This window comes from Betta splendens, chromosome 3, assembly GCF_900634795.4.
Source record: "Betta splendens chromosome 3, fBetSpl5.4, whole genome shotgun sequence".
Lineage (NCBI taxonomy): Eukaryota > Metazoa > Chordata > Actinopteri > Anabantiformes > Osphronemidae > Betta > Betta splendens.
Genome location: NC_040883.2, coordinates 14291952 through 14319383, shown reverse-complemented (window position 1 = coordinate 14319383; position 27432 = coordinate 14291952). Strand labels below are relative to the sequence as shown.

The 27432-nt window shown below is 44.7% G+C and overlaps 2 protein-coding genes and 1 long non-coding RNA gene across 6 annotated transcripts; 1 reads left to right on the top strand and 2 right to left on the bottom strand.

The window, feature by feature from the left end:
• Positions 1-4657: 4657 nt before the first annotated feature.
• polr2m (RNA polymerase II subunit M) lies at positions 4658-15144 on the bottom strand. The gene is made up of 4 exons (XM_029144820.3): positions 14799-15144; positions 6934-7467; positions 6599-6821; positions 4658-5351 (listed from the first exon to the last, which is right to left on the bottom strand). The coding sequence occupies exons 1-4, from the start codon at positions 14906-14908 to the stop codon at positions 5208-5210; spliced, it is 1011 nt and encodes a 336-aa protein (XP_029000653.1). The 5' UTR covers positions 14909-15144; the 3' UTR covers positions 4658-5207.
• A 1091-nt stretch (positions 15145-16235) lies between these two features.
• Positions 16236-25821, bottom strand: myzap (myocardial zonula adherens protein). Of its 4 annotated transcripts, XM_029144816.3 has the most exons (15): positions 25684-25821; positions 24777-25093; positions 24187-24267; positions 22111-22194; positions 20499-20666; positions 20332-20424; positions 20128-20241; positions 19906-20058; positions 19016-19141; positions 18767-18895; positions 18572-18666; positions 18391-18496; positions 18163-18246; positions 17890-17996; positions 16236-17811 (listed from the first exon to the last, which is right to left on the bottom strand). In XM_029144816.3, the coding sequence occupies exons 2-15, from the start codon at positions 24852-24854 to the stop codon at positions 17286-17288; spliced, it is 1944 nt and encodes a 647-aa protein (XP_029000649.1). In that variant the 5' UTR covers positions 24855-25093; positions 25684-25821; the 3' UTR covers positions 16236-17285. The 4 variants fall into 4 exon arrangements, with proteins under 4 accessions (XP_029000649.1, XP_029000650.1, XP_029000652.1 ...); XM_029144817.3 differs by lacking the exon at positions 25684-25821 and having other exon boundaries at positions 17890-17951; positions 24777-25152; XM_029144819.3 differs by lacking the exon at positions 25684-25821 and having other exon boundaries at positions 16236-17553; positions 17890-17951; positions 24777-25146.
• A 107-nt stretch (positions 25822-25928) lies between these two features.
• LOC121202125 (uncharacterized) lies at positions 25929-26539 on the top strand. The gene is made up of 2 exons (XR_005897465.1): positions 25929-26069; positions 26166-26539. It is a non-coding gene; the product is annotated as an uncharacterized LOC121202125 (long non-coding RNA).
• Positions 26540-27432: the final 893 nt, after the last annotated feature.

Here is a 27432-nt window from a genome sequence, read left to right as displayed (position 1 = left end):
TACAGTACTGTATGTCAGGGATGCTGTGTTTGTGGGCTCTGATGGGGTTTGATTAGCGAATAGGTGTGACGAATAATGAAAAGAGAGATGCAGTTTATATGAAGAATATCCATACTGTTTAATTTACAGTTTATGTATAATGTACTTAAGTCTGGTTAGTTCTGGTTACAAGGTGAATACACAACCTGATGCTAAATGCACTCTGCAGTCAAGATCATGGGTTCAAATCCCACCCTGTGCATGTTATATGGACATATATGAAACGTTTGTCATCACATGCTATACAATGACTATGTGCTATGAATGCAGCCTGACAGTCTCACCCAGGACACGCAGAGAACACTTACATACTGTTTTCAGTAAACTGACAGTGAAGTCACTGCTGCGTCTGGTTTGTCACGTTTTGCCCCCGAATCGGTGATGTACTCATTGCAGCAGAATGTTGCCTGTTTGTACCATGGAATCCAACATCGTCCTTGTCTGCAGTTGTTTATCCAAAACATGCAGCGAGTTACCTCTCAGCTGGAGTTTATTTCCACCGCGGAGGAAGTCGTCTAATAAGAGGGTGTAGCTGCCCGACCCGTCTGCCTGACAGATCCTCTCAGAGAAGACAAAACATTAATAAATAAATGAGGCAAACAGTCTGGGCTCCCACTCGCGCCCAGGCTCCTCTGCTTCATCACACTCTGCCCAACCGTCCTGTGGGTCCGGAGCCGCTGCAGCTACACTGCAATCAAAAACACCTGGCCTCGGGGCCTGGAACGGCCGCAGCGTTGCAGTCCACACGAGCCAGCTGCCGCACATAGGCCCCATAATTGTTGGACTGACACTGATTTCTGCCTCGCCGTTTTCCCGCTCGGCTCTACGATCCGGAGCCGCGCTGATTCAAAAACACATAGGAAGCGGCGAAATGGTGGCGTCCCCGCGGCCGACGCTGTGCTGAGGCAGCAGAGGCGCGGGACTCGCCGCACGGAAAGTCACATGACTCATCCTGCTGGAGATCCGCAACAGTCGTATGAGTTTCTCCCCTCCAACGCAACATGTTTGACGCTTGACACTGTTTTGATCTGTTTCGTGACACTTTTATTAGGTTTCTAAGGTTTGTCGGAGTGTGGAGACCTGACTTTACACTTCTGGTGCTTGTTACTTGGGTTGTTGTCAATTCAAGGGGCATGACTTCACTCAAGCGGTAATGAAAAACAATATTATATTATTTTGGCCCACCCTCTTTTCTGGACAGCTTTAGATTGATGTCACAAACAACAATGGCCAAGAAATTATACCTTAACATGCTGGTACAATGCTGGATTGTTTCATATTCCTTTGACTGGACAATTACTGAAGACAATACATCAACTGTGTTTTTCATGTGTTGGAAATATGAGTAAGACCGCAGAAAAGGTCGGCGCTAACATCAGCAAAAACACCGAGAATCTGTACGTGTGTGACTTCGGGGGTCAGGTTTAACCAAATACAAGATGATGGAAGCAAACAAAGAATATGTTAAGTATAAAAATGATTGAGAGGAGGAAAAAGGTCGGACAAAAGTATATTGTTGTTGTAACATTAATGGGGACAAGAATAAGAATTTCCACCCCTCATTATCACCAAGCTGCCGGGCAAGGTCTCTGGTTTCTCCCCCCTGCCGGGCCCTGGCACCCTGCAGCATCCCCACAGAGACGGCTTCCTTGCCGTGATGAGCTTTTGACAGGCCCCAAAACAGGCTGCTTAATGCTGTGCCAGGCCAGACATGGAGCGGCTGGGATGCTGGCAGCTTCTTGGCCCACACCATGCGGGCCTCAACCCATATCACCCCTCCTTTTCCTCCCCTCTCTCTCTCTCTCCCTCTCTCTCTCTCTCCCTCTCTCTCTTTCTCCGCCCTTTCTTTCTAGTGTCTCAGGATTGTTATGCAAAGCTTTCCAAGCGAGACTGTGGGAGTTCTTTCAAGCACAGATGTATACAGATCATATTTGTACAATCTCCCGTCATAGCGAGACTTCAGGCCCAGGCCGGGCTTCACCTGGGACGAGTCAAGCCTTACGGTACCTACCTGAACCTAGGAACTTCAACTCACTGTCATCAAGATCCACTGGATCCCTCGACTTTGTTCAAAAGTTCCTATGGGTTTAAAGTCTATTAAATATATACAAACATCAGAGTAAAGCAAGAGCCCTGACGGTGTGTTTTAAAGCAGCACTTAAACCTCGACAGCTGCAGAGACCACAAACACAAATGCACTACTGCCATCCAGTGTTGAGTATGCGCACAAGCTGCTCCCAGCTAAAATAAACATGTAGTCCATCTGCTGCAAGAAGTGACTACACGAGGATAAGTCATTACAGCTATACCATGCCTTTTCCATTTGTGGTCAGTTTTATGGCTTTTGAACTGTAAACATTTCTCTAAGGAAAAGGAAACACAACGGTTGTGTGGTGACATATCACAGAACCCCGGTGGGCGGCTTTACTGCACTTACATTAACTCTGGTAGTCAGTTTAACTTTAAACGTTATGTTGAATAACAAAACAGCATGTGTGCCTTCTATTGCAGTGATTAAAAAAGCTGAAACAAAAAGAAATTACAGTTAATTGTTTGCATCTTATAGGTGTAATTAATTGCAGTGACCTAAACTAAAGCTGATAATGAATAAGAAAACACATTGTTGGTGTTAGAGAGGAAACATGTTTGGAAAGCAGAAGAACCCCGAGCCCTGATCAGTCGGACTGAACGAACAAAGAGCAACGGTGAAGTGAGACTGAAGCTGAAATATCTCCATCCATACAGATCCATACATAAACTCAAATGGTTAGAACTTCCAAGTACTGTACTTTGTTGAAAGTCTTGAACACAGAGTTTTAAATGATTTCTTTGTCAATGTCGATCGCGCTGATTAAATGATAGAATTTACCTAGAAACCAAAGGCTCTAAAAAACGTTCTCCAGTTCAGGCTGTGATAAACACGACAGAGTCTGCTGGTGTCTGTGTGCGGTTCACGTCATGATGACATGTTACAGAGATGCCGAGCACATGACTGACACTAGCCAGGACCCGGTGGAAGTAAAACAGTTGTACTTTACAATATTTCCCTAACACATTTCTGATGAGACAGCTGCAGGGAGTTCGTGAGCGCTGCAGACGCACATCAAACCTCTCTGAGCAGTCGACAGACGACAACTGCATTCGGTTCACTCATTCCGCTGCAGAAGCTGCAGTGAAGCATCGGCCTTAGTGTCTGAGTCACAACTGGGACTCGCTCTCTCAGGGTTAAAGGAGCGACGCTAGCGTCTGCAGCCTCGCTCCCCTCAGATCCAGCCCAGAGGCACCAGAGCTGGCTCTGATTGGGATGAGGCGATAGGCTGTAACCTTATCTCCATTATTTCATTTACTCACGTGCCCCGAAAAATGACAAAAACATCGGCGAATGGAAAAAGCATGAGCTCAGACTCTGTAACCTGGCAGATAGAACGCAGCCATTCTGCTGAGGGCCTAACTCGTGTTTAATGCCAGTCTATATATCACACTGTATGTCTAATTTAAAGCCGAGCTGGCTGGTCTTTGAAGAGGCAGTTTTGAAATCACATTCCAGTTTCCACTCCCAAACAGCAAATTATTTCTACTCCCACGAGACGTGTGATTTCGGACTCAAGACTTGGAGCAAATCACTTGCAGACTACTTCACGAGAAGCTTATTAAGCTGAGACAAAGCCTCGGGTATTCAGGCCCGAGTATAAACAACCCCATTATCAATGGCCAGTGTGTGTGTTTGGTTCCACCTCAACAATATCAACATACATTCAGGAAGGAGGAAGGTTTGACGCCAGATACCACAGAGAAAAGCTACAGCAAAAAATGTGCCCCATAATTGGTAACAGTCTCTGAATTTATGTAAGCAAGGTAGGGTGTAATTAATCCCAGCACAATGAGGATCCTCTGTGGAGCGTGCTCATATATTTGTTATTGGACGTCACCATGGGGCCACTCTGGAGCCCATCAGATACTGTGTCTAAATACGCAGCAATCACGACCCCCCCACCCACCCACCAATACCTCAACAATTACTAAAAGGTTATCAGGGGGCATCTACCAGCAGACTGTGACCTACATGAACCCACACTCATTTCCCCCCAAAATGTGCCTCAGTGCCTTATTCCTTCCTCATTAAAATCCCTGAATCAGGCTGTTTAAATTAAAATGGTCTGCACTGCTCTGCGAGAGTTGGAAGAGAGATGATGGGAAAGGCAGTTTGGAGAAACGCTGAATGTGGCTGGCACTTCTTATCTAGTGCATATTAGTAAGTTGAGAAATTGCATTTGCCATGTTGCGTTAGCCTGCTGCCATCCCATCATCACCAGCCAATCCCAGCAACATGATCCAAATGCAGTCCAGATGTTTCAGCCATCGAGCCTCAATAATTCCCTGCCCCAGCAATAATCTTATCAAGTGTGTTTGATAACGTTTCACAAGATTTTTGAACGTCAGTGCCTGCAGCTGACTTTAGGTTGCTATAAATTAGACCTTTCATAAATGTATACGTTTAAAATCATGTCTAGATTATGTCATTTGACTTAATTCCCATTGAAAAAACACCTTAAGACTAAAGAATATATCCCACAGGAAGTTGATCTATACATAATGAATAAGGCACCGTTACAAATCATCTTTTGGAAGCTTAGAATATTTATTTAGTTCTGTTACAATTAACATACAATTTGTAGACTCATAAAAAGATGTAAACAGTCATCGAAGTGCCAAAACAGTCTGCTCCAGCTGCTGATACGATTTCAATGCATATAACTGTAGAACGGAACATCAACATAAGAAACTCTCAGGCTCTGAAAGAGAGATGACATCATCAGTTTCAGTGCCCTGATCAGAAACATTTCTCTCCTAATGCTGTGCATGCCTCACATGTAGCACTTAAGGCTACTCAACAGCAGGTATTATTCCTGCAGCACACTGAAACAACGGAGCCCAATATGAACTGAATGGCAACTAAGTGGGCTAGTTTCTCAACCTGTCACTCAATTTCCTGAGCTGGGTCTGGGACAGCAGCTATGCCTTCACACCATGCAAAGACCCTTTACTCTCTTAAGAATTCTTGTCCTTGGAGTGAAAATCCTGTTTGATGGGTCCTGATTGCGAGGTCCAAAGCCTGTTTCCCTCAGGGCCAAGGTCACGTTGGTTCCCCCAGCTCTGGCCTTCAAGGATCAGCCCTCGTCTGAGGAGAGCTGGGCTCCTTCGTCGTGAACTTCTCTGTAGGCAGCCATGGGGCCACCATCAGGAGTGCAACTCCCCATAGAGATCTTCAAACTCTCAGACAGTTTCTGGGCTGCCAGCTTGGCCTGCAACTCCTGAAATTAAACACAACATAGAGAAAAACTTGACATGAATAGGCTGGTAAACAGTCAACAAGCACATTATTATAAAGCCGCACAGCCACAGCTTACATTTAGACAGAAGTCAGGTGTTCTGGCATAAGCTTAACAGGACTCTGTAAGTTGACAGCAGCACACTGCTTGATGCTTGGCTCCAAAGTCATTAATGTGAACGTGAAGCGTCCGCTGCCTAAACTGTCTCAATGCTGCCCTCAAGAGTTGGGCAAGGGACGCATGCGCAGGTTCATTCGAAGTGCCTGTGCAATAAATTGTTTAAGTAATAATACATTTAGACAGAAGTCAGGTGTTCTGGTTTAAACATGACCAAGCATTTAAATCTGGCTTTACATTTGTTTTATAAATATTTGAGATCCAACAAATATTAAATTATAAATATTAGGGAACAAATTAAAGTGAAATGCAGCTTTAACGTAGTACTAAGACAATCATATTTTCAAAATAAACTTATTTCAGGAGCTTTTCTGTGAATATATAATGATTATATAAACTTATATAATTTATAACACCCGAGAACTATTTTGAGGCCCTCTGTGACCAATGGAATAGTAAGAAGTTAAAAACTGTTTTGGGAGAAAAGATGTTTTTTGTCAAGTCTGCTAAAAAATAAATTCAGATTCAAGCAACAAATGACTGACAGCTGATGTATTTGATGTGGTCTGACTACATTTTTTTCATATAGCTTCTAAAACACACGTTTTAAATTTTTTTGCCCAACCAGTTCTGTTCTATCAAAATTAGTTCAGCCTAGAGTGCAAGTGGGTCACTGTTACAATACACAATTCATTTATTGTTCATTAAACTCTCCTACCATTTAGAAAAAGAATACGTTCACTGGAAATAACTAATTCCTCCATTTATACATTATCTTAATTTATATAATACATTATTTATTGAATGAATTGCACATTTTGATTTGTGTTATTGTAAACTGAAATAAAACTTTAATTTCTATTAACTATTTTAGTTTTGTAAAGTATTTGAAATAAATAACTAAGTTAAACAAATGTGTTATAAATTATACTAAACATATATAAATTAATAATAATTACTAATATAATTCTTAAGACAATGAGGTAAGAATTTGTATTGGATCATTTTTTTTGTTATGATGATGTGGTCGTCAGTCCAATACAACAATCCAACGGCTGTTTTTAATTTAGCACATCTCATTCAAACACTGAAAAGTTTGTGGGGCTACTAACCTGCTGCTTCTTCGTGTGCTCGTGCAGGAGCATGAACGACTCTTCCAAAGACAGAAGCTGGGCTGGACTGTGGTGGAGCAGAGGGAGTCTGGCTGCTGTGATGTCATCCAGATGTTTTCTGTCCCACTCCCTCCTGGCCTGTGCAGACAGTGGCAACGAGCCTTCAGAAGACTGTGTTGGTGATAAAGAGCCTGATGGTGAGGCATCACCTCGATGTGCCGGCCTGGAATAACAAAAGGGAAGATTACAAATCGTTGACAAAACATTGTGACTGCACAGTCACATTAAAACTACTCTACAAATGTATTTAGTTAGTTAAACAAAAAATGCCTTACTGATTTGGTTTAAACTTCTCCTTCTTAGGGGCTGACGTTTTCTCCGTCTTTTCCAATACACTTAAATAGTGAGGCTTGCTTGGTGGTGCCTGTCTGAGAAAGTCTTTGGATGCGCTGCTGTAACCAGAACTAGTTTCAGACAGCCTGACCCTTTCCAAGGCCTCCACTAGGTCACTCTCCTTTGTGTGACCAGAGTTCAGAGCAGCAGCAGCCATTTCCATGGTTTCGCCAGCAGTTGCTCTGGAGACCAACTGGTCATGTTGCTCATCTGAAGCGGCGCTTTCCTGCACGTGTGTTGAGACAGGTGAGGTCCTCTTCTCCTGCACTGCATCGCTTGCAGACGCTGGTGTGTTAAGGACAGCACGCTGCTGCCTAATGAATGCCTGCTGGTACTTCGACTGTAACTCTGTAGCAGCAGCACACACCAAGCTCTGCCTCCTCTCCTCTTCATCGTGGTCTTCAATGGCGAGACGCAACTTGTCTGCAAATTCTTTTAGCTTTTTCCCTTTATCAGGAAGAGTCTGGATTAACCTCCTGCAAACAACACAAACCCATCAGTGTGACCTACGTTCAAAACAAATATTCACTACATGCAAAGATGGTCAGTAAATGACAAACTCACTAGGACTGTGGATGCTACAGGACATTATTATGAACAATATTATAGTGATGAAGTCTTTTCAAACTCCTAAACTATTATACAATTATGGTTATAACACCTTAATATTATGTTAACGTTTTGCTGGTAGTTGCCTGTAACTCTCTGATAAGAACAATACGTCTGTTCGCACCACTTCACTGTGTAACTAGAAAAAGTAATTTCTCGAGAAATTACGTGGGAGAGCTGATCTTCTGCCGCAACGATGACAAACGCTGATTAAGCTGCTGACGTCAAAAAGTTGACTACGTACAAAAGTTGACTACGGCAAAACGATGAAAACGAGAAAACGTTGACAAAGATTAAAACGATGACAAAAGATGGCGATTAAAAAGATGATGATTAAAAAGATGACCAAGGTCATACTATGACAATATTAAAGAGATGACAATGATTCAAAAGTTGACCAAGGTTAAAAGATGTCAAAGATTAAAAAGTTGACCAAGGTGCATTGTTGCCAACCATAAATAGAGCTGACTATCTTTTTGATTTGAAGAAAGTTTTAATAATTACCTAACTTGTAATAGTTTAATAACTAGTAGAAATTTACCAGTCAGAAACAAAATCTTGCCATTAAGGTAATAATTACATTGGTGCTTTTATTTTGAAAGGATTTAGAGGTTGTGTGTGAGATTACTAAACTATAAAATAGTCATTATAGTCATAATTTATCATTCAATAGCAAGAATAGCCCTATTAAAGCAAAAGATTTAGATTAAGCCCTTTCAGAATAAAAGCACCCTAATAAGTGTGAGTGGTTATTTACTGAACTCTAAAATAGTCTCATTAATTGGTAAGTATTCAGAACCAGAAATGTTCTAATCAATCTTGCCATTAAAGGTAATAAATTGTAATTGGTGCTTTTATTTTGAAAGGATTTAGAGGAAATGTGTGGGGGTAATAGCGTAACTGTCAATTAGTCTTTAAATAATCATAATTACCCATTCAAAGGCAAAAACAGTGCAGTTAAAGCTAATAATTGGCATTGGTGCTTTTATTTTGAAAGGATGTAGAGGAAGCATGTGTGGGTAATTACTAAACTGTTAATCTATCTTTAAATAGTCATAATTACCCTACTAAAAGCAGAAATACTGCTTTTAAAGCTAATTATTTGGCTTGGTGCTTTTATTTTGAAAGGATTTAGAGGAAGTGCGTGCTTAATTACTACACAATCCAATAGTGTAGTTGACTAATCAGTAACAAGCATGGAACTGCTCTGTACACTGAGCATCAGCAGTTGACCTGTCAGTCAAATCTGCAGCTGCGCCGTCGCCATGGAGACGAAAGGCGGGAAAATCAGGCTCACTCTGCTCTGTAAAAGCAGAGTTTCACCCTGTATAAACAGGCTCGTTCCAGCTAAAGCATAATAGTTATCACAAAAATTATTTCATTTTACGAGTCCCAAGGCTTCAATGAGCAAATGGTGTGAATTTTATGTTTAAGGACAAAAGCTTGTAGCCACAGTGGCAATTTCAAAATATGTCTCCTCTGTTTTTCTCCCCAGACGTCTGCGAAAAATTATCATTAGAGTCAATGGGAGAATTTCAGGATGTCTCTGCGCTTTGAGGTTGATAGCGACTAAAGTATAGGTCTGAGGGTATATCCAGACACATCATTAGAAAGAAGACAAGTATGACTACGATTTAGTGAAGTAATTACGTTGATAGAGTAAAAATTGTGGCTGTAGTGACAAGTTAAGACAGAAGTTCTGTCTTAAAAAAGCGCACCTTCTCACTGTAGCTGTGACATCACGCACTCTAGCAGAGCCAATACACACTAATGGAAAAGCTGAAAATTTAACAAAAGCCACACGATATTTAAACGCTCACAAGTCGAAAAGTATAGAAGATACGAAGACGCTGATTTACACTGATAAAGTTGAAAGATGATAGACGCTTCTGAAGTTGAAATGACGTTTCTACGCCAAAGTATGACAATGATAGACGCTGATGAAAAGAGGAAAGTTGACACAAAGTTGAACGATGATTCCCATAGACGACCATTATAAAAAAACGACGGAAAAAGTTGAATAACGTTAAAAGTTGAAAAGCTGAAAACGTGAAAAGTAATAGCCCATCTCCTCAAGACGACACACGTTTAGAAAGTTGAACGACGATTCTACGATGAAGCGTTGAGACGATGAAAGCGACCGAAAAACGGGTGAAATAATAAGAAGAACTAGAAAAAGTAATTTCTCGAGAAATTACGTGGGAGAGCTGATCTGCTGCCGCAACGATGACAAACGCTGATTAAGCTGCTGACGTCAAAAAGTTGACTACGGCAAAACGATGAAAACGAGAAAACGTTGACAAAGATTAAAACGATGACAAAAGATGGCGATTAAAAAGATGATGATTAAAAAGATGACCAAGGTCATACTATGACAATATTAAAGAGATGACAATGATTCAAAAGTTGACCACGGTTAAAAGATGTCAAAGATTAAAAGGTTGACCAATGTGCATTGTTGACAATCATAAATAAGCTGACTATCTTTTTGATTTGAAGAAAGTATTTGTAAATAATTACCTGTGTAATATTTTAATAACTAGTAGAAATTTACCAGTCAGAAACAAAAATCTTGCCATTTAAGGTAATAAATTACATTGGTGCTTTTATTTGAAAGGATTTAGAGGTTGTGTGTGGGCGATTACTAAACTATAAAATAGTCATTAGATAGTCATAATTTATCATTCAATAGCAAGAATAGCCCTATTAAAGCAAAGATTTAGATTTAGCCCTTTCAGAATAAAAGCACCCTAATAAGTTTGAGTGGCTATTTACTGAACTCTAAAGTAGTCCCATTAACGATTGGTAAGTATTCAGAACCACAATTTTTTTAATCAATCTTGCCATTAAAGGTAATAAATTGTAATTGGTGCTTTTATTTTGAAAGGATTTAGAGGAAATGTGTGGGGGTAATAGCGTAAACTGTCAATTAGTCTTTAATTACCCATTCAAAGGCAAAAACAGTGCAGTTAAAGCTAATAATTGGCATTGGTGCTTTTATTTTGAAAGGATGTAGAGGAAGCACGTGTGGGTAATTACTAAACTGTTAATCTATCTTTAAATAGTCATAATTACCCATCTAAAAGGAAATATTGCTATTAAAGCTAATTATTTGGCTTGGTGCTTTTATTTTGAAAGGATTTAGAGGAAGTGTGTGCTTAATTACTACACAATCCAATAGTGTAGTTGAGTAATCAGTAAAGCATGGAACTGCTGTCTACACTGAGCATCAGCAGTTTGACCTGTCAGTGAAATCTGCAGCTGCGCCGTCGCCATGGAGACGAAAGGCGGGAAAATCAGGCTCACTCTGCTCTGTAAAAAGCAGAGTTTCACCCTGTATAAACAGGCTTGTTCCAGCTAAACCATGATAGTTATCACAAAAATTATTTCATTTTACGAGTCCCAAGGCTTCAATGAGCAAATGGTGTGAATTTTATTTGAGGACAAAAGCTTGTAGCCACAGTGGCAATTTCAAATATGTCTCCTCTGTTTTTCTCCCCAGACGTCTGCCAAAATTATCATTAGAGTCATGGAGAATTTCGGATCTCTCTGCGCTTTGAGGTTGATAGCGACTAAAGTATAGGTCTGAGGGTATATCCAGACACATCATTAGAAAGAAGACAAGTATGACTACGATTTAGTGAAGTAATTACGTTGATAGAGTAAAAATTGTGGCTGTAGTGACGAGTTAGAGACAGAAGTTCTGTCTTAAAAAAGCGCACCTTCTCACTGTAGCTGTGACATCACGCACTCTAACTGACCCAACACACACTAATGGAAAAGCTGAAAATTTAACAAAAACCACACGATATTTAAACGCTCACAAGTTGAAAACTATAAAAGATACGAGGACGCTGATTTACACGGAGAACGTTGAAAGATGATAGACGCTTTTGACGTTGAAATGACGTTTCTACGCCAAAGTATGACGATGATAGACGCTCATGAAAAGAGGGAAGTTGACAGAAAGTTGAACGATGATTCCCATAGACGACCATTATAAAAAACGACGAAAACGTTGAATAACGTTAAAAGTTGAAAAGCTGAAAACGTGAAAAGTAATAGCCTGCATCGTCTAACGATGACGCACGTTTAGAACGTTGAACGATGATTCTGCGATGAAGCGTTGAGAAGTAGATAGCGACCGAAAAACGGGGCGAAATAATAAGAATAATAATAATAATAAAGAGCGAAGATCTCAATAGTGTGAGAGCTGTTCAGCTCTCCCACTAATAATAAAGACCGAAGATATCAATAGTGTGAGAGCTGTTCAGCTCTCCCACTAATAATATACAGCAGGTGTCACCAACACGGTGCCCGCGGGCACCCGGTCGCCCGCAAGGACCACATGAGTCGCCCGCGGGCCTGTTCCAAAAATAGCACATCTCATAGAGAGCTGCGTCTAAAAATTAATTTTGTTCTGTTGCTATTATTTTTTTAATCACACTTGTATGTATATAGATTTAAAAAATACTATCTTAAAAATACTTTAAGGTTAACGCGCACAATATTTACCTATGGGCAGTAAAGTAGAGCTTGTGGGATGTGGAGAGTAAGCTAGCGGGCGCTGTATGCACTTTCGTACCCCAAAAACATGGCAGAAAAAAGAAAGAAAACGTATCTCTTTCACAGTGAATGGGAAGAGGAGTTCTTTTTTACGACTGTAAAAGAAACCTGCGTGTGTCTGATTTGCGGGACGACCGTGGCGACAGCAAAACGGCACAATGTGGAGAGACATTTCAATACGTGTCACAAAAGCTACCATGATAAATATCCACCTGCAAGCGCCCTACGGGCAGAAAAAGCCCGTGAGCTAAAGACCGCTCTGGGTAAGCAACAGTCTTTTTTTACGAGGCCGGCCAAAAACTCACAAAAAGCAACCGAAGCCTCGTTTAGAGCTACACATTTTCTGATCAAGAAAAAAAAGGCATTTACAGATGGAGAAGTTGTCAAAGAAGCGATGTTATTAATTGCTAACACTGTATTTAAAGACGAGAAAAATGGAAGCGACCTAATCTCCACTCTTTCCGACGTCCAACTGGGGGCATCTACGATGGCAAGACGAGTATCAGCTATGTCCAGTAACTTGGTCGATCAGTTGGAGCAGGATCTGGCGAAGTGCAAGTGGTTTAGCCTCCAGTGCGATGAGTCCGTGGACAGCAGCAGTACAGCGCAGTTATTGGTTTTTATCCGGATGGTGTTTAATGATTTCTCCCAAAAGAAGAACTCCTGACACTACTGCCCTTAAAGACAACTACGAGAGGAGTTGACATTTATAACACGGTGAAGGAGTTTTCGTTGGCAGAAAAGGTGCCATTGGAAAAGCTGGTAGCGGTGACAACAGACGGGGCTCCTGCTATGGGTCGGTCGACAGACAGGTTTCATCGCTTCACTGTAAACGTGACCCAGACTTCCCCAAATTTCTGCATTACCATTGCATCATTCACCAGCAGGCGTTGTGTGCGAAAGTGATCGGCTTTGGGCACGTGATGACTCCCGTGTGAAAATCATAAACAAAATCCGCTCCAAAGCAAAGCAGCACAGGATTTTCAAGGTACTATTAGAGGAGATGTCAGCAGAATATGGGGACCTACTGCTACACACAGAAATCAGATGGCTCAGCAGAGGACGAGTTTTGCATCGTTTTTTGTCTCTTTTGCGTGAAATCAAAGAGTTCATGCAGTCCAAAGGCGAAGATGTCTCACTGCTAGAGGACACAGAGTGGACACTTGACCTTGCATTTTTGGTGGACATTACTGGGAAACTAAACCTCCTGAACTGCCAGCTGCAAGGCAAAGGTAAGACTGTTGTCGATATGATAAGTGCTTTAAATGCATTTTAAAGCCAAAATGAATGCATTCTCTGCAGATTTACAGAGAAAAAAAGTTCTGCACTTTCCCTCTGTGCAGTCAGGTGCTGAAAGACAATGCTTCTGCTCTGAGACATTTGAAAAAGTGGCAGAAAAGTACATTGAAGTAATAAACAGACTTGGGCAAGAGTTTGAGAATAGGTTTTGTGACCTTCACAGCTTGAACCATGTGTGTTCTTCATTTCCAACCCTTTCATGAATGGGGACACCACATGCTTTGCTGAGCAGTTAAGTGCAACGTTCAACTTGGATGCTGGACAGGTGGAGATTGAATTATAACATTGCAAAATGATCTCCATCTCAAAGCCTACCAGGCTGCACCAAACTTTGGCGCCTTGTTGACACATGAGAAGTACAGTGGAGTATGCACAGCAGCCATGAAGGTTGCCAGCCCTGTTTGGCTCAACCTATCTCTGTGAATCAGCATTTTCTGACATGAACTTCATCAAAAACAAACACAGAACACGCCTCACTGATGCACATCTGAGAGACTCACTCACAGTTGCAGTGTCAAGTTACACACCAGATTACAACACACTGGTGAACAGCATGCAATGCCAGTCTTCCCACTAACCAAGGACGGATTACCAGATGTAGTCAGTGACAACATGGTAGTGCCATGGCAAAGTTGAATTAAAATATTGAAGATTGTGTTCAATTTAAAAGTGTGTTCATGACATTTAAAAGTTATAATTTTGTTAAACATAACACAGACTTGGCCATTAGTTCAAAATGTGAAATAAAAAATGTATTACATATTTAAAAATATGTAAGTTGATTTTGTTTAACATTACATAATTGTTAACTTTTTGAAACATGTTGCAACATAGTTCATGATTTGTTAACAGGGCATGTCAGTGGCTTGTGCAAATGGGATATTTTTTGCTAAAATGTAGTGATGTAAGTGATCATCTGAAAATGTAACAAATACTGTGATTAATAGAGATAAAGTGTTGAATATTGATATCTGTTTCCCACCTTGTTGTCATTTTTGATAATCATTGTTAGAAATCATTAACATGATCAGTGTCTTTACATAGGTGAGTATTACTAATCATTATAAATAATGTATAACTAAAGGCAAACTGAGCAAATTTGTTATTTCAGAAGAGCGTATCAAACTGGTAGCCCTTCGTATGATTCAGTAACCGTGAAGTAGCTCTCAGTTTCAAAAAGGTTGGTGACCCCTGATATACAGTGTCTGCCGATATAAGCGTATTATATTTATTCATAACATTGTAATACTGTAGAGCATGGAGAAACACAACACAGGCAGGTAACGCTCAGGGACCAAAGCTCACTCCCTTGCTACTGTATGAATGTGTTTACCTGTTAGAAAGGATCTTTTCCTGCCGGAGCAGGAGCTCCTGGAGCTGCTCTTTGCTCTGTTTCGCCAGGTCTTCCACCTGCCCCTGGCGATCAGTCCACGAGAAGGACATCACTACTAGCTTACTTCGGCTGCTGAACGACAGCTAACGCGGTCATGGGGTGACTTTGAAAACTCTAAAACTGTAATTATAACATCACCCGAACAAATAATGACTGCTTTGCGTGTAAAAAAAAGCGTTGAAACATCAAGGGAGCGACTTCACCTCCTCAACACAGAAGACAGCTTGAAGATTCTTCTTCTGCGGCGGAAATGATACTCGCAGCGCGGACCTCCAACGGCCCCACGCGCCAGCACAGCGCACTACATGTTCATGACGTCACAGCGAGGATGGCATGCTGCCCTCTGCTGGTGAAATGTAATAAAGCCAAGTCGGCACTTAAATGGTCTTAACACAACACATTTTTCAATATTACAGACATTTTAAAGTTACTGTATCTTAATATGAACTGTTGGTAAATCATCAGGGCACCACGGAGATGATCAGGGAGTTTTACTGTTAACTATTCACTTGTTACTCTTACTACTTCTTATTACTTCTAAACGTATTAAACTTATTATTTTGCCTAAAAAATGCACGTCTAGTGTCTGTATACACTAGAAACACGTGAATTATGCATGTAACCAACTTTCCAAAAACATTTTAACCTAAACCTATAGCATTATTTTTTAATATTATTCTAATCAAGCCTCTTAGCAGATTTGTACCTTCCAGTTAAGTATAAGGAGGTATTTTAATGATGCAAGGGACACGTTTCCATCTCCATAAGCCTGTGTTCCCTGCTGCCTTTCAACCAACAGTCAACCAATATCAAGCCTGTTATTGCAAATTGTACCATTTACTCATGTAAGTGATCTCCTTCTTCTTCGTATTCACTGAAGCCAGTGAGACGGCTTCACAGTGTCATATTTTCCACAGCTGCATTTCCTGTGCGGATGTTTCCCAACACTTGTGCCAACCCACATCTCACTCAACTCTGAAGACAATGACCCGAGTTCAACCACGGGGTCACTGCTGTGTCCTTTTTCCGCTGAGTTCACTTTTTGTTTGACTGCCGACTGCAGCTGTTCAGCTTTTCCTCTGATTTTACACCAAAACCAGGTGACGTTCCGGTGGATATTTGTTACGTTTAGTGCTTTCTTGTATTTTCAGTTTTCTCCTATTCTAAGTGCTCTGCTTGTACAAGGAACTTCCTCAACATGTGCCCTGTGATGTTTTGCATATTTGTGTAGTTTTATTTGTATGGAGGCCAATCGTTGCATGCATACAAACATTTGAACAGTTGGATCAATGTCAACAGCGATGACGCGGTTGTAGAACAGCTTCAGCTTTAAGTTTATGAGGTACATATCACAGTGAGCATCCGCTGACACAATCATTATGGTATATTCTTTATTATGCAAACATACGCTGGGCTTTCTTCATGAATCATAGTTTGATATGCATCGATATGGAAAAGGCACGTCAATTATTTCAAATGAAGCTGTGGCAGTGAATACGATAGCTGGACAATGCTCCCGTCTGTGGCTCAGCAATGGCAGGCGCTTCATCTCTGGTTCAACTGGTTCATCGTCAGGTTAGAAATTTACTTCACCCTGTTGCCAAGTCATTCTTTCCCACCACCCGTGTCAGATAGTAGGCTCAAAACATGATAATAAATATTATAACTATACTTAACAAAATAGCATTTGTTTCATTTGCATAGGGCCAATATATAAAAATGTGATGGGAAATACACATCAACCTCATGAACCTTCATACGGGCCTGAATGCTCATAGGAAGAGGAGGCTACAGTCGCTGTAAACAAAATAGAATCCTTCAGTGCATTATTTACAATATACAACAAAACATCAGATTATTTACACCCTAGAGCGAGGAACTGTGTGCAAACATGAGGCATCATTATCCGGAATCACACTTAACCATGTGTGACACAAAGAGACTGAGTTTGAAAATGAATCTGTCGCATGTCGCTAAAAAAAAGAATGTACAGTAGTACGCAAAATATAGCTAAAAAAATATTTTACTTCAGGGGCAAAAACTGTGCAGCGAGACCTGGAACATTCACTATGCTGCAGTTATGACGTACAGGTCAGATTTGCTAAAATAACAGCAGGACTCGTGCCTTAGCTTATATGAGACTGGAGCAGAGGAACGACCCTGTTCATCCACGGAATCCTTAATGCTCAGTAATGTGTGGTCTATGAGCTCTATTAGGATAAATAACAGGTAAAAACATCTATTTGTTAGTTGATGGGGAAGTATTTGTTGGCATTTCCTGCTAATTCCTCCCATAACTGGTATAAAGTGATGGACGTAATCATCAGTCCCACTGTCGCTAAGCTACGGTATCCAGGTATTAGCTCCTACCATCAGAAACGATGGCGGCGTGTGCTGCACTGTGCTCAGATGCCGATCTATTGCATATTATTCTATGTTAATCTTGGCCGTCATTTCCATTAGTTTCATGAACGGTGTATTGACCTGAATTCTTGGTCTTGACTGAGAAGAGGCTGAGGGTGAAGTCGACTCTTTCGGACTTGGGTGTGCGTCCGCATTTCTTTCTGAATCCACCTCATCCGCCCCCGACTGGGCCGGAGCCGACGGGCGGGGGAAGGGCAGCGACCCCGGGGGGCTGGACTGCAGGAAGCGGCTGTACTGCACCGGGCTGTACCTCAGCAAGCTGGACTCCAACCTGCTGGGCGGAGGGTGGCTAGGCGTGAATGTTCTGGGCTGGAGGCTCGTGGTCAGGTAAAGGGATGGATGATGCTGAGTGGGAGATGGAGGCGCGGACGCCTGGGTGGTGGGTGGAGGATGCGTGGGGGAGGGGGGCGGCGGGGCGGATGGGGGTGGAGCAGGGGATGGAGTCTGAGCGGGGGGTGGGTGCTGTGCGGGATGGAGGTGAGTGGGCTCAGTCTGAACAGGAGGCGCACAGAGCCTCTGTTCCTGGTGTCTGCAGACGCACAGTCACACGTCAGTGAGACAGCAGCTCCACAGTCATCAGAGAACACAAGCTGAAGCTGCGTCTTACCTGGGGAGCAGATCACAGCCTACTCCCACTTCCCGCGTCTCCGAGCGCTCCTGCGATTTACTCTGTTTGGACACAAAATACTTCAGCTTGTCTTCTAACTCATTATTCTAGAGAAGGGGAAGAAGGAAAGAGCACAGTCAGGCCAGACTCATGCAAAGGACCGCGGCCACTTTACATGTGGCGCCCGGAAAGCGCACAGGTGTCTGTGAAAGTGCACCCAGGCAGGCGACACCGCACCCCAGCTGAAGCACGCGCACCCACAGTCCGACCCACCTCACACTCCACGATCGCGATCCTGTCCAGAAGCTCTGAGATGAACATGTCCTTCTGGGCGACCTGAGCTCGCAGCGACTCGACCTTTCACAGGGAACAAGAACGTTCTGAGCGACTCGGACACTGATGATATTTGGCCCCACGCCCTGTGCAATGATGACTTCCCTGCAGGTAAAGCTCCACAGCCACATGTGCAAGTGAATATGGCGTCATGCGGCAGAAACTCACCTCCTCGATCATTCCTTTGACCTTCCTCTGCTGGCAGAACACCATGTCGTTGAGGTGTTTGATCCTCTCCCGGAGGTCCCCAGCTTCCGTCTGCAGCTCTTTGGACCTAAACACAAGAAGCGGCCGCTGATGAAGTCGCTTGAAGAGAAGCTGTAACCAGGCTCACGGTTCTGACTTGCACCTTTTGGCAACAGCTGAGTCAACGGTGTCCGTCTTGGCCATGGAGCGCAGGCGCTCTTCACATTCCTGCAGCTTCTTCAGGAGTTGACTCTTCTCCTGTGGAAACGTCAAAGGCATCGAGCGTGAAAAAACCTGGGATTGTTGCTGAACGCCAGCGCTGGACGCAGAAGAGGAGCAGGACGTTCTGGCCGCTAACCGTTCCCATGCAGTCCAGCAGACGCTCCACCTCGGCGATCCTCTGGTCCCGCTCAGCGATCTTGGCCTCTGCGGTCCTGAGGTTCCTCTCTGCTTCCTCCAGTCGCCCGATGTAGTCATCGAGTTGGGCCTGTGTCAACCGTCCATCACTCATCAGCATCTCCCTTCCTGCTGTCACGCTCCAGTAGCTACACTTTGGTTTCTATCAGCCCTGAAACCGTGTGTGATGTAAAGAGTAAAGAATGCAGACCTGCAGCTGCTCGATCTCCTCTCTGTGCTTCCGCTGCTCCTCCTGCAGCTTTTCCTCGTACTCCCTCTGCAGCTTCGCCGACAGCCCCTGCAGCGCCAGAGCGGTCGCCTCCTGTGAGGACTCCACCTGGGCACAAAGCAAGACTGGGCTCAGCTGATGGCAGATTAGAGCAGATGTGTGAGTGTCCTGCGGTGGGAGGATCTGTTACTGGCCCACTGTGACACTGGAGCTACATGTAGTTACTGGGTTAGAACAAACTACGGATCAGCAAACGTATGGCACAGATCAACATACGGACTAGACTGTGATTTCTCTGGATTGAGATTGCTCTGGATTAAGATTGTTCTTGATTGTGATTGTGATTGTTCTGGATTGTGACTGTTCTAAATTATATATATATTTTTCTGGATTGTGATTATGATGAATTGTTATTGTTCTGGATTGTGATTGCTCTGGATTTTGATTTTGATTAATTGTGATTGCACTGAATTGTGATTTTGATTAATTGTGATTGCTCTGGATTGTGATTGTTCTGGATTGTGATTGCTCTGGATTGTGATTATGATTAATTGTGATTGCTCTGGATTGTGATTATGATGAATTGTGATTGTTCTGGATTGTGATTGCTCTGGATTGTGATTGTTCTGGATTGTGATTGCTCTGGATTGTGATTTTGGTGATTGCTCTGGATTGTGATTGCTCTGGATTGTGATTGCTCTGGAATGTGATTTTGGTGATTGCTCTGGATTGTGATTGCTCTGGATTGTGATTGCTCTGGATTGTGATTTTGATTAATTGTGATTGCTCTGGATTGTGATTATTCTGGATTGTGATTCCTCTGGATTGTGATTGCTCTGGATTGTGATTGCTCTGCGTGCTCATAGCCCCACCTGCAGCCTCAGCGTCTGGTTCTCCGTCTTGGCGGTGGCCAGCTCTCGCTCCACGGCTCGGAGTTGATCTTGTGTTTTTTCATAACTGCTCCGCAAGCTCTTCAAGTCCTCTCTGGCGTCCACTCGGTTCTGACAGTTCTCCAGGAGGGATTTCTGTGGAGAACGGTTTGACTCATCAGACCGTCCGTCACACAGAACGGCTCCAGGCGGCCGACATCTTACCTGCAGGCTGATGTTAGCAGATATCAGGGAGCTGTTCATCTGGTCGAAGCTGTCCATGGCTGCCGTGCGGATCCTCACCTCCGACTCCAGACTCCTTCGATGCACATTGGCCGTCTACACAGACAAACAGTGAGCTCCGTTAGTGCACAGTAGGTTGGAGGGGTTCGTCTCTGGGGCCACGCATGATGATGCATGTCTACTTACCCGGATTTCCTCAGAAAGCTTCTGCATTGACTGCTGCATTCCTCCGAACTGGCCGTACATTCTCTCCCTCACCTTCTCCAGAGAATCTCTAACCTGTGAACGTGCAGACAGTCAACACATGCCGCGCTGAAGCCCGTGACCTCCCAGCCGGTCCCGTCCGCACTCACCTCCCTGATGTACTTCATCTCATCCTGAAGGTGGCTGAAGGTCCACTCCCGCGCCATCACCACCTCCTGCTGCGTGTCCGAGCCCGTCCTCTGCACCACGCCGTACACCTTGGGTCCATGATGCTGCAGCGAGGTCTCTGGCGCCCCATTGGCCGCGTCCCTGGAGTGCTGAGGGAGACAGGATGGCAGCGGTCAGGTTTCTCCGGCCTCCCTCCGCTGAGGCTGACTAAGAGTCGCTGTGTTTGCGCGGCGCTGTGTACACACGGAGCGCACGGCACATGTGTTTGTGCAGGTTCAGATGCACATGTCTGCGTGCGTGCGCTGTGTTTGCTGAGGAATTTACGCCGCCGCCGTTGCCTGAGCCCTGGAAACACGAGGCTGGAGGGATCGGCTGGGAAAAAAAGAGTGCAGGGTGTAGCGAAGGTGTCGTGTTTCTGCAACCCAGGACTGGAGCGGCCGCCGTTTGTGCCTCTGACAGATGAAAGTGGAGGCGGCGGGCGCAGGTGCGGTGTTTAGACAAAAACAAAGGACTTTTCTACCGCTGTGCAGAGGTGGAGCTCAGAACTGATCTGTCAGATGTAACACCCATAAATATTTTAGATGTGCTGCCAGAAGCCAGCTCTTTGTGTGGAAATGAGAATTAATTAGAATGAATTAATTATAAAGCTGCACTTAAGGCTTGTTTTTAATAATCACTTGATGTTTATAATCTTTTTTCTAAACAATTAGACTCATTCAGTTTTCAAAAGTTTTTTTTTTAAACGATAACAATGAAATGAAATCAGGTGTATGCCATTTAAAAAAACTCAGCCAGTGAAGATGTGTCTGGCTCCTTCAAACTGAACCTGAGACGCTGGACCTGCTCCAGTCGCCTGCTGCCCCGGGTTCATTATTCATGATGCTTTTCAGAGGGAAGCGGTGCTGAGGCAGCGTTGGGGTTCGGTCTATAGGGTGAGTCTGAGCCTTGTGTTATAGGGTGAGTCTGAGCCTTGTGTTATTGGGTGAGTCTGAGCCTCGTGTTATAGGGAGAGTCTGAGCCTCGTGTTATAGGGTGAGTCTGAGCCTCGTGTTATAGGGTGAGTCTGAGCCTTGTGTTATAGGGTGAGTCTGAGCCTCGTGTTATAGGGTGAGTCTGAGCCTCGTGTTATTGGGTGAGTCTGAGCCTCGTGTTATAGGGTGAGTCTGAGCCTCGTGTTATAGGGTGAGTCTGAGCCTCGTGTTATAGGGTGAGTCTGAGCCTTGTGTTATAGGGTGAGTCTGAGCCTCGTGTTATAGGGTGAGTCTGAGCCTCGTGTTATTGGGTGAGTCTGAGCCTCGTGTTATAGGGTGAGTCTGAGCCTTGTGTTATTGGGTGAGTCTGAGCCTCGTGTTATAGGGTGAGTCTGAGCCTCGTGTTATAGGGTGAGTCTGAGCCTCGTGTTATTGGGTGAGTCTGAGCCTCGTGTTATAGGGTGAGTCTGAGCCTCGTGTTATAGGGTGAGTCTGAGCCTCGTGTTATAGGGTGAGTCTGAGCCTTGTGTTATAGGGTGAGTCTGAGCCTCGTGTTATAGGGTGAGTCTGAGCCTTGTGTTATTGGGTGAGTCTGAGCCTCGTGGGCCGGCGTCGCGTCTACCTGTGGAGGAGACTCCCTGCCGGCCGGCCTCTCTCTGTGGATCAGCCCGTTCTTCTTCCTCCACGGCCCGTTCACGTCGTTCTCCTGCAGAGGAACGAAAGCAGTCATGGTCCCTGTTACTTGTCTCCTTCATTCGAGGAACGGAAACCATGAAGTTATTTTGTGTAAACATTCCACCTTCGTGACAACGTCTTTGTTAAAGTTTCTGTTTCAGGGACACAATGACTTTATTGTCTTTGTTTTCGGTCACATGCAGAAAATACCAAGAATATGAGCTGAGAGACTCTCGCTCTGTGTCTGTCTTACGTCAGTTTCAGTAGTTTATTTTCAATTTCATATTACGTCTTGGATCATTTCTATATATTTATATTTATTACAATGTGTGACCAAGACGTTTGATGACTTCCCTTCAGTCACTGCAACAATATTGACAGTAATTGTATCTTGAGGTTTTTAAGGATGTGGTCAACATTATTACAAATTTGATGCTGATTTATTATCAGCATTAAATTTATTATGAAACCTTTTTTTCCATCAGCTCATGTTTGTTGACTGAAGTAAAAGTCTCCTTCCATCCAACACAAAGCCGCCGCTGCCTATGATCCAGAGCGTGGGCGTCACTCTGGGCGTCTTGCAGAGATAAGAGCGAGGAGCACTGGGAACAAAGACCCCAGTGTCGTATCGTGGACAGAGCACAGACTCACATTTCTGCACCACTCAATCTACAGAGGCCGCGCTGCGGATGGGAGGATGGGCATTCCAGCAAAAAGGGAATAACAACGAGATGTCCGTGCTGCCCGTGGTTTCATGGTGTTTCATAGTGACCCGATCACATCAATCAGTCAGTCATTGAAGATGAACGACGGTGACGAGGCCTCAGCTGAGTGAACAAAGCCCCATCACGCAGCTCATGAGTCTGAGTCTGGCTCACTTTGACTTTCAGCCATTGTGAGGATGAGGACAACTTCACATAGCTGTAAACCTGATATGTGCCATGGAGCAGATGCATTACTCTGCTCTGATGTGTGTGAGCTGTGTCAGGTTGCGTGACACACCCTCTATAACTGAATATCTCAGGAGCCTTATTACTTCCCCTTCATTAACTGTGCCAGTTCATTTTCTTTTCTGATCGCAAAACCACCAGACTGAGTAAAAACAACGTAAGTAAACCAAAGTTACGTAATGTTTGAACACTGCGGGATTACGTGAAGCGAACACCAACAGAGGATTTACAGCATCACCTGAGTGCACAGAGCTCAGATCACACAAACAGCGGATGAAGTGAAAGAGAGCAACGATCTCCTTTTCCTCTCATGTCCTAATTATTTTCACTCTCGTCGTGGCTGAAGAACAAAGACCAGCGGCAGCAGCCATTTTGTACCGTCACACTGTTTGTATTACTGGTTTTACCGTATCCACCAAACAAACAGTGCACCGACGCCGGTGCCGGCCTCGGCTTCGGATCAGACTGTTCTGTGTTCGCGGTGGCACCCGCCCAAAGGGAACCCGTCCACAGGCCGATCGGCCAAGGTTCACGCACGAGAATCCTAAAGGCCCGACGTCACACCCAGTTCTCACACTCGCACCAATCTGGCACCGGCCCGTGGACCGGCGCCGGTGCAGAGCAAACACCGCGCGGCCTGCAGCCTTCCCACAGTCCTGCCTCACACGCGGCAACGTGCGCACAAAGTCATCATTCATCAGTCCGGTTTGCTGCGTTAGCGGAGACGGAGCCAACGAAGCCAGTCTGTCCCGTGGCCCATATGTTTGTGTAGGATCAGAAACTGGATCACATGAAAGTTCTGTTCAGAGGAGCCGGAATATTTTCTATTGTGTAGGAGAGAGAGTGAACGGAATTGAAAACAGCTGCATGAGAATTAACACACACACACACACACACACACACACACACACACACACCCTTCCGTCATGACGCAACAGATAGGAAACACACACAAATCTCAGTGGAGTCACTCTTTGTGTGTTGATGTTGTATTTTCGGTGCTTTTCAGACGAAGCGGAGGAGTGTGTTCAGTTCAACGTGAGGCGCGACGCGCTGCTTCCACTCTGACTTACTTTGTCTGCGCTTGCAGTCCTGGGCTCCTTCTTTCCACTGTCGCCCGCATGCAGAGTCAACCTGAGTCGTCTGATCCTCCTCTGGAACCACAAACAAAACAGCTGACGTTCTGCACATGAAGGCGTTTTTTTTATAATACGCTGCTGTGAGAAAAGACAAAGACGCGGCCGAAGGCTGGTTGATGACTTCCACAGACTGCAACGGTCCAAGGCCGCGTGTTTATTTATAGACGGGGACAACAGCCTGCGAACAAACGTCATGTAAATGGGCTGAAGCTGCTGCAGCTACAGCTCCTCCACTTTGCATGGCTCCACCGGGCAAACACACTTTTATATCGCAATCGCACAAAACTGCGTTTGCTTCGAAGCCACTGCAGCAGCTTTTAACAGCAGAGTGCGCGTAAACGTCATAAAACCAACATGACACCCCGGCCTCCTGCAGCCGGCTCCCGTTACCTGCTGCATTAGTGCGCGAACGCATCCTTAAACAAGTTCTAGGAGTTCAGAAACCACAGCAGGAACGGCACTGGGAGGAGAAAACGCCCAGCAGAAGCCAGAGGAGACGGCAGCGTCCGGCTGGAACGTCTTACCTCACTCAACGCCTCTGGAGAGTCCTCTGTGGTGGTGGTGGAGGTGGAAGCGGCGCGTCCCGACCCGTAGCGGAGCATGTCTCCTCTCCGGTCCACTCCTCGCTCCTCGCCCTGTCCCCCTCGCCTCCCTCCTCCCTCCTCCCACCTTTCCTCTCGCTCGCCTTCCTGAGTCGGGCTCAGGCTCTCGCAGCGACCACCGGCCCCGGAGCCCCAGCCGGAGAGGAGGGGAATCCCAGTCCGGCGAGCCTAGTGCTGGTGCTGGTGCTGGTTCTGGTTCTGGCGGGGTTCGTCCTCTGCGTCGGTGAGACGTCCCGGCTCTGCAGTCGGCAACACAAACACGGCCGGTCACTGTGTGATGGGCTCAGACTCCGCGCAGACGCCGCTGACTGACAGCGCGTTCCCACCGGACCTGTCGGGCCACATTTCGCCGCCGCCCCGGCCCGGCCCGCGCCTCGCGCCCTGGGAGCAGGACTTTGGCAGGGCGGGTCCTGAAACAGGTGGAGCCCTTCTTATCTGCCGCAGCGGAGGACATTCGCTACACACACGGTCTGCCCTTAATGACAAAGGTAACGCGGTATCAACAGATACAAATCAAGCTCTGTTGATTTTGCGATTTGGCCAAAAGTCTGATCAGAAATAACAAGAACAAATTAAATTTAACTACTGTCCTTTAAGTATTTAATTTGCACATAAAACACACAAACTAAACATAATTCCTCTCATTAAATTCTATTTTTTTGTGTCGCATTTTACCCAGTTCACCCTGTGTCAACCAGTAAATCATTGATACTGGCGGCGGGTGGATCGCGGTACACACGGACAACAGCACAACAAACATCGGCGTGTTGTTGTCATTGCCGCCTCTGCTGCTACACAATGAGCGCGTGCGTCACGCGTTTACACTCACTCGTCCTGCTCCGACGGCCGGGTCACATTCCTCGTTCCAAGGGGCTTCGCTCGCTCTGCTCGCGGAGGAGAGTTGGCGCGTGCGGAACGAACGCACGTCGGGGGGTTTCGACAGAGCTGCGTGGTTAATGAGTAGCCACACATCAAAGCACGTGGTGTTGTTTTACTCGGCCTGTCAGACCTCAGTCCACCGGACGTCCATGAACCGGTGATGCTCCGCCATTAAAGCCCAAACACATTAGTTAATGAACCAGTCACCACTGAGTTAAGTTACAGGCCTTTGTCATGAAACTGCAACCAGTATGTCAGGTTCAGCTTTAGAGATCACCAGGGATCACGTTGGACTAATGAGTAATCACAGGCTGATGATCAACTCCACCCCATCAGGTACAGAGTTAATGCATCAGTACTTTCACCCACACGGAGACACACCCATGCTTTTTGCTCACTGTGCTCATATGATTCTACCCATTTTCACTGCAGGAGTCTGCGACTCACAGAAGGAGCCTGGACCGGTTTCACATGAGCTGCTGGAAACACGGTTTCTGGAAGGAAGGACTAAAACAGAGATATTATTAGAACATTTCCAGTGGAAAGAGCTCAGTATGAAAAAAAACAGTGGTTTACAGACAACAGCCTCTGAAAACCACAGGCAGAAAATGATAACTATGAAGTAGTCTGTCTGATCTCTGCTGTGTAACAGATCATGACCCCATTGGTTTCTCCTTATGACATGTAATAATATTACATAATGTGTGGAAAAATAATCTGACGCAAACTAATCTCATATTATTCTGATAGTCTGTTATTGTATCATGAATCAGATGAAATATTAAACTGGAAGTTATTAATTTCAACACCAGTGTAAGGTAGAATGACATATTACTACCTGAACTGTAATGCAGGAATTACTGCTGTTTGCTGTTACATATTCAAATCCAGGACCTGAATACCTTCATCGGTGACTCCACACAGACTGGGCCTGAGAGCAGGTTTGTCCTGCTCTGCCGAGGCATTCTTGCGCCGGAGGCATCAACCGGATATTGACTTTAAAGTTTCTATGCAGGACCGTAGTAAAGTGCAGAGACACAGCTGTGACAGCGTGACTGATAAATACAGGCCAAACCCACACGCATTCTGATGGTTACTGAAAAAGAGCTCTGTCGGTTCACTATTAATGCTTGTATATGTAGAAAATTAACCGACTGATACCGGAACTTTTTTCACTAAGACAGTTTACTCGGATACTCATTAGCTTTCGGTTTTATTCATTAATTCCTGGGCTCATCTGTTGCTCTATGAGCTGTCTTTACCACGGCGGCCGCTAGGGGGCAGCACAGCACTGCGGCACGGCCACAGCCCCTCTGTGGATGTTTCTGGGTCCTTGTTAGACTTGTAAAACTTGAATGTTTTCCTTTTAGCAGACTGGGACGTAGATCTCCGTGTGAAAACGAGCAAATCTACTTCTACTCCCACACAGGAAACCTTCGCAGATGCTTGTATTACACTTTATTTACCACCCGACAGCCTGGAGTCAGTAGAGCACATATCAGGCATCCTAAGAATGATCACACCTCGTTAAGCGCACACAACATACTGCACTTCAACGCTAACGTGGCCTGGGGATAAAATCACTTCAGTGAAACACAAAGAACGGGATAAAACAGTTTTCACGCAGTTTCCATTGTGCTCCAGATCTGCTGCAGCACCTTGTCCTTTACCCCAGAGACGGTGGGAGGTCAAACCTGTG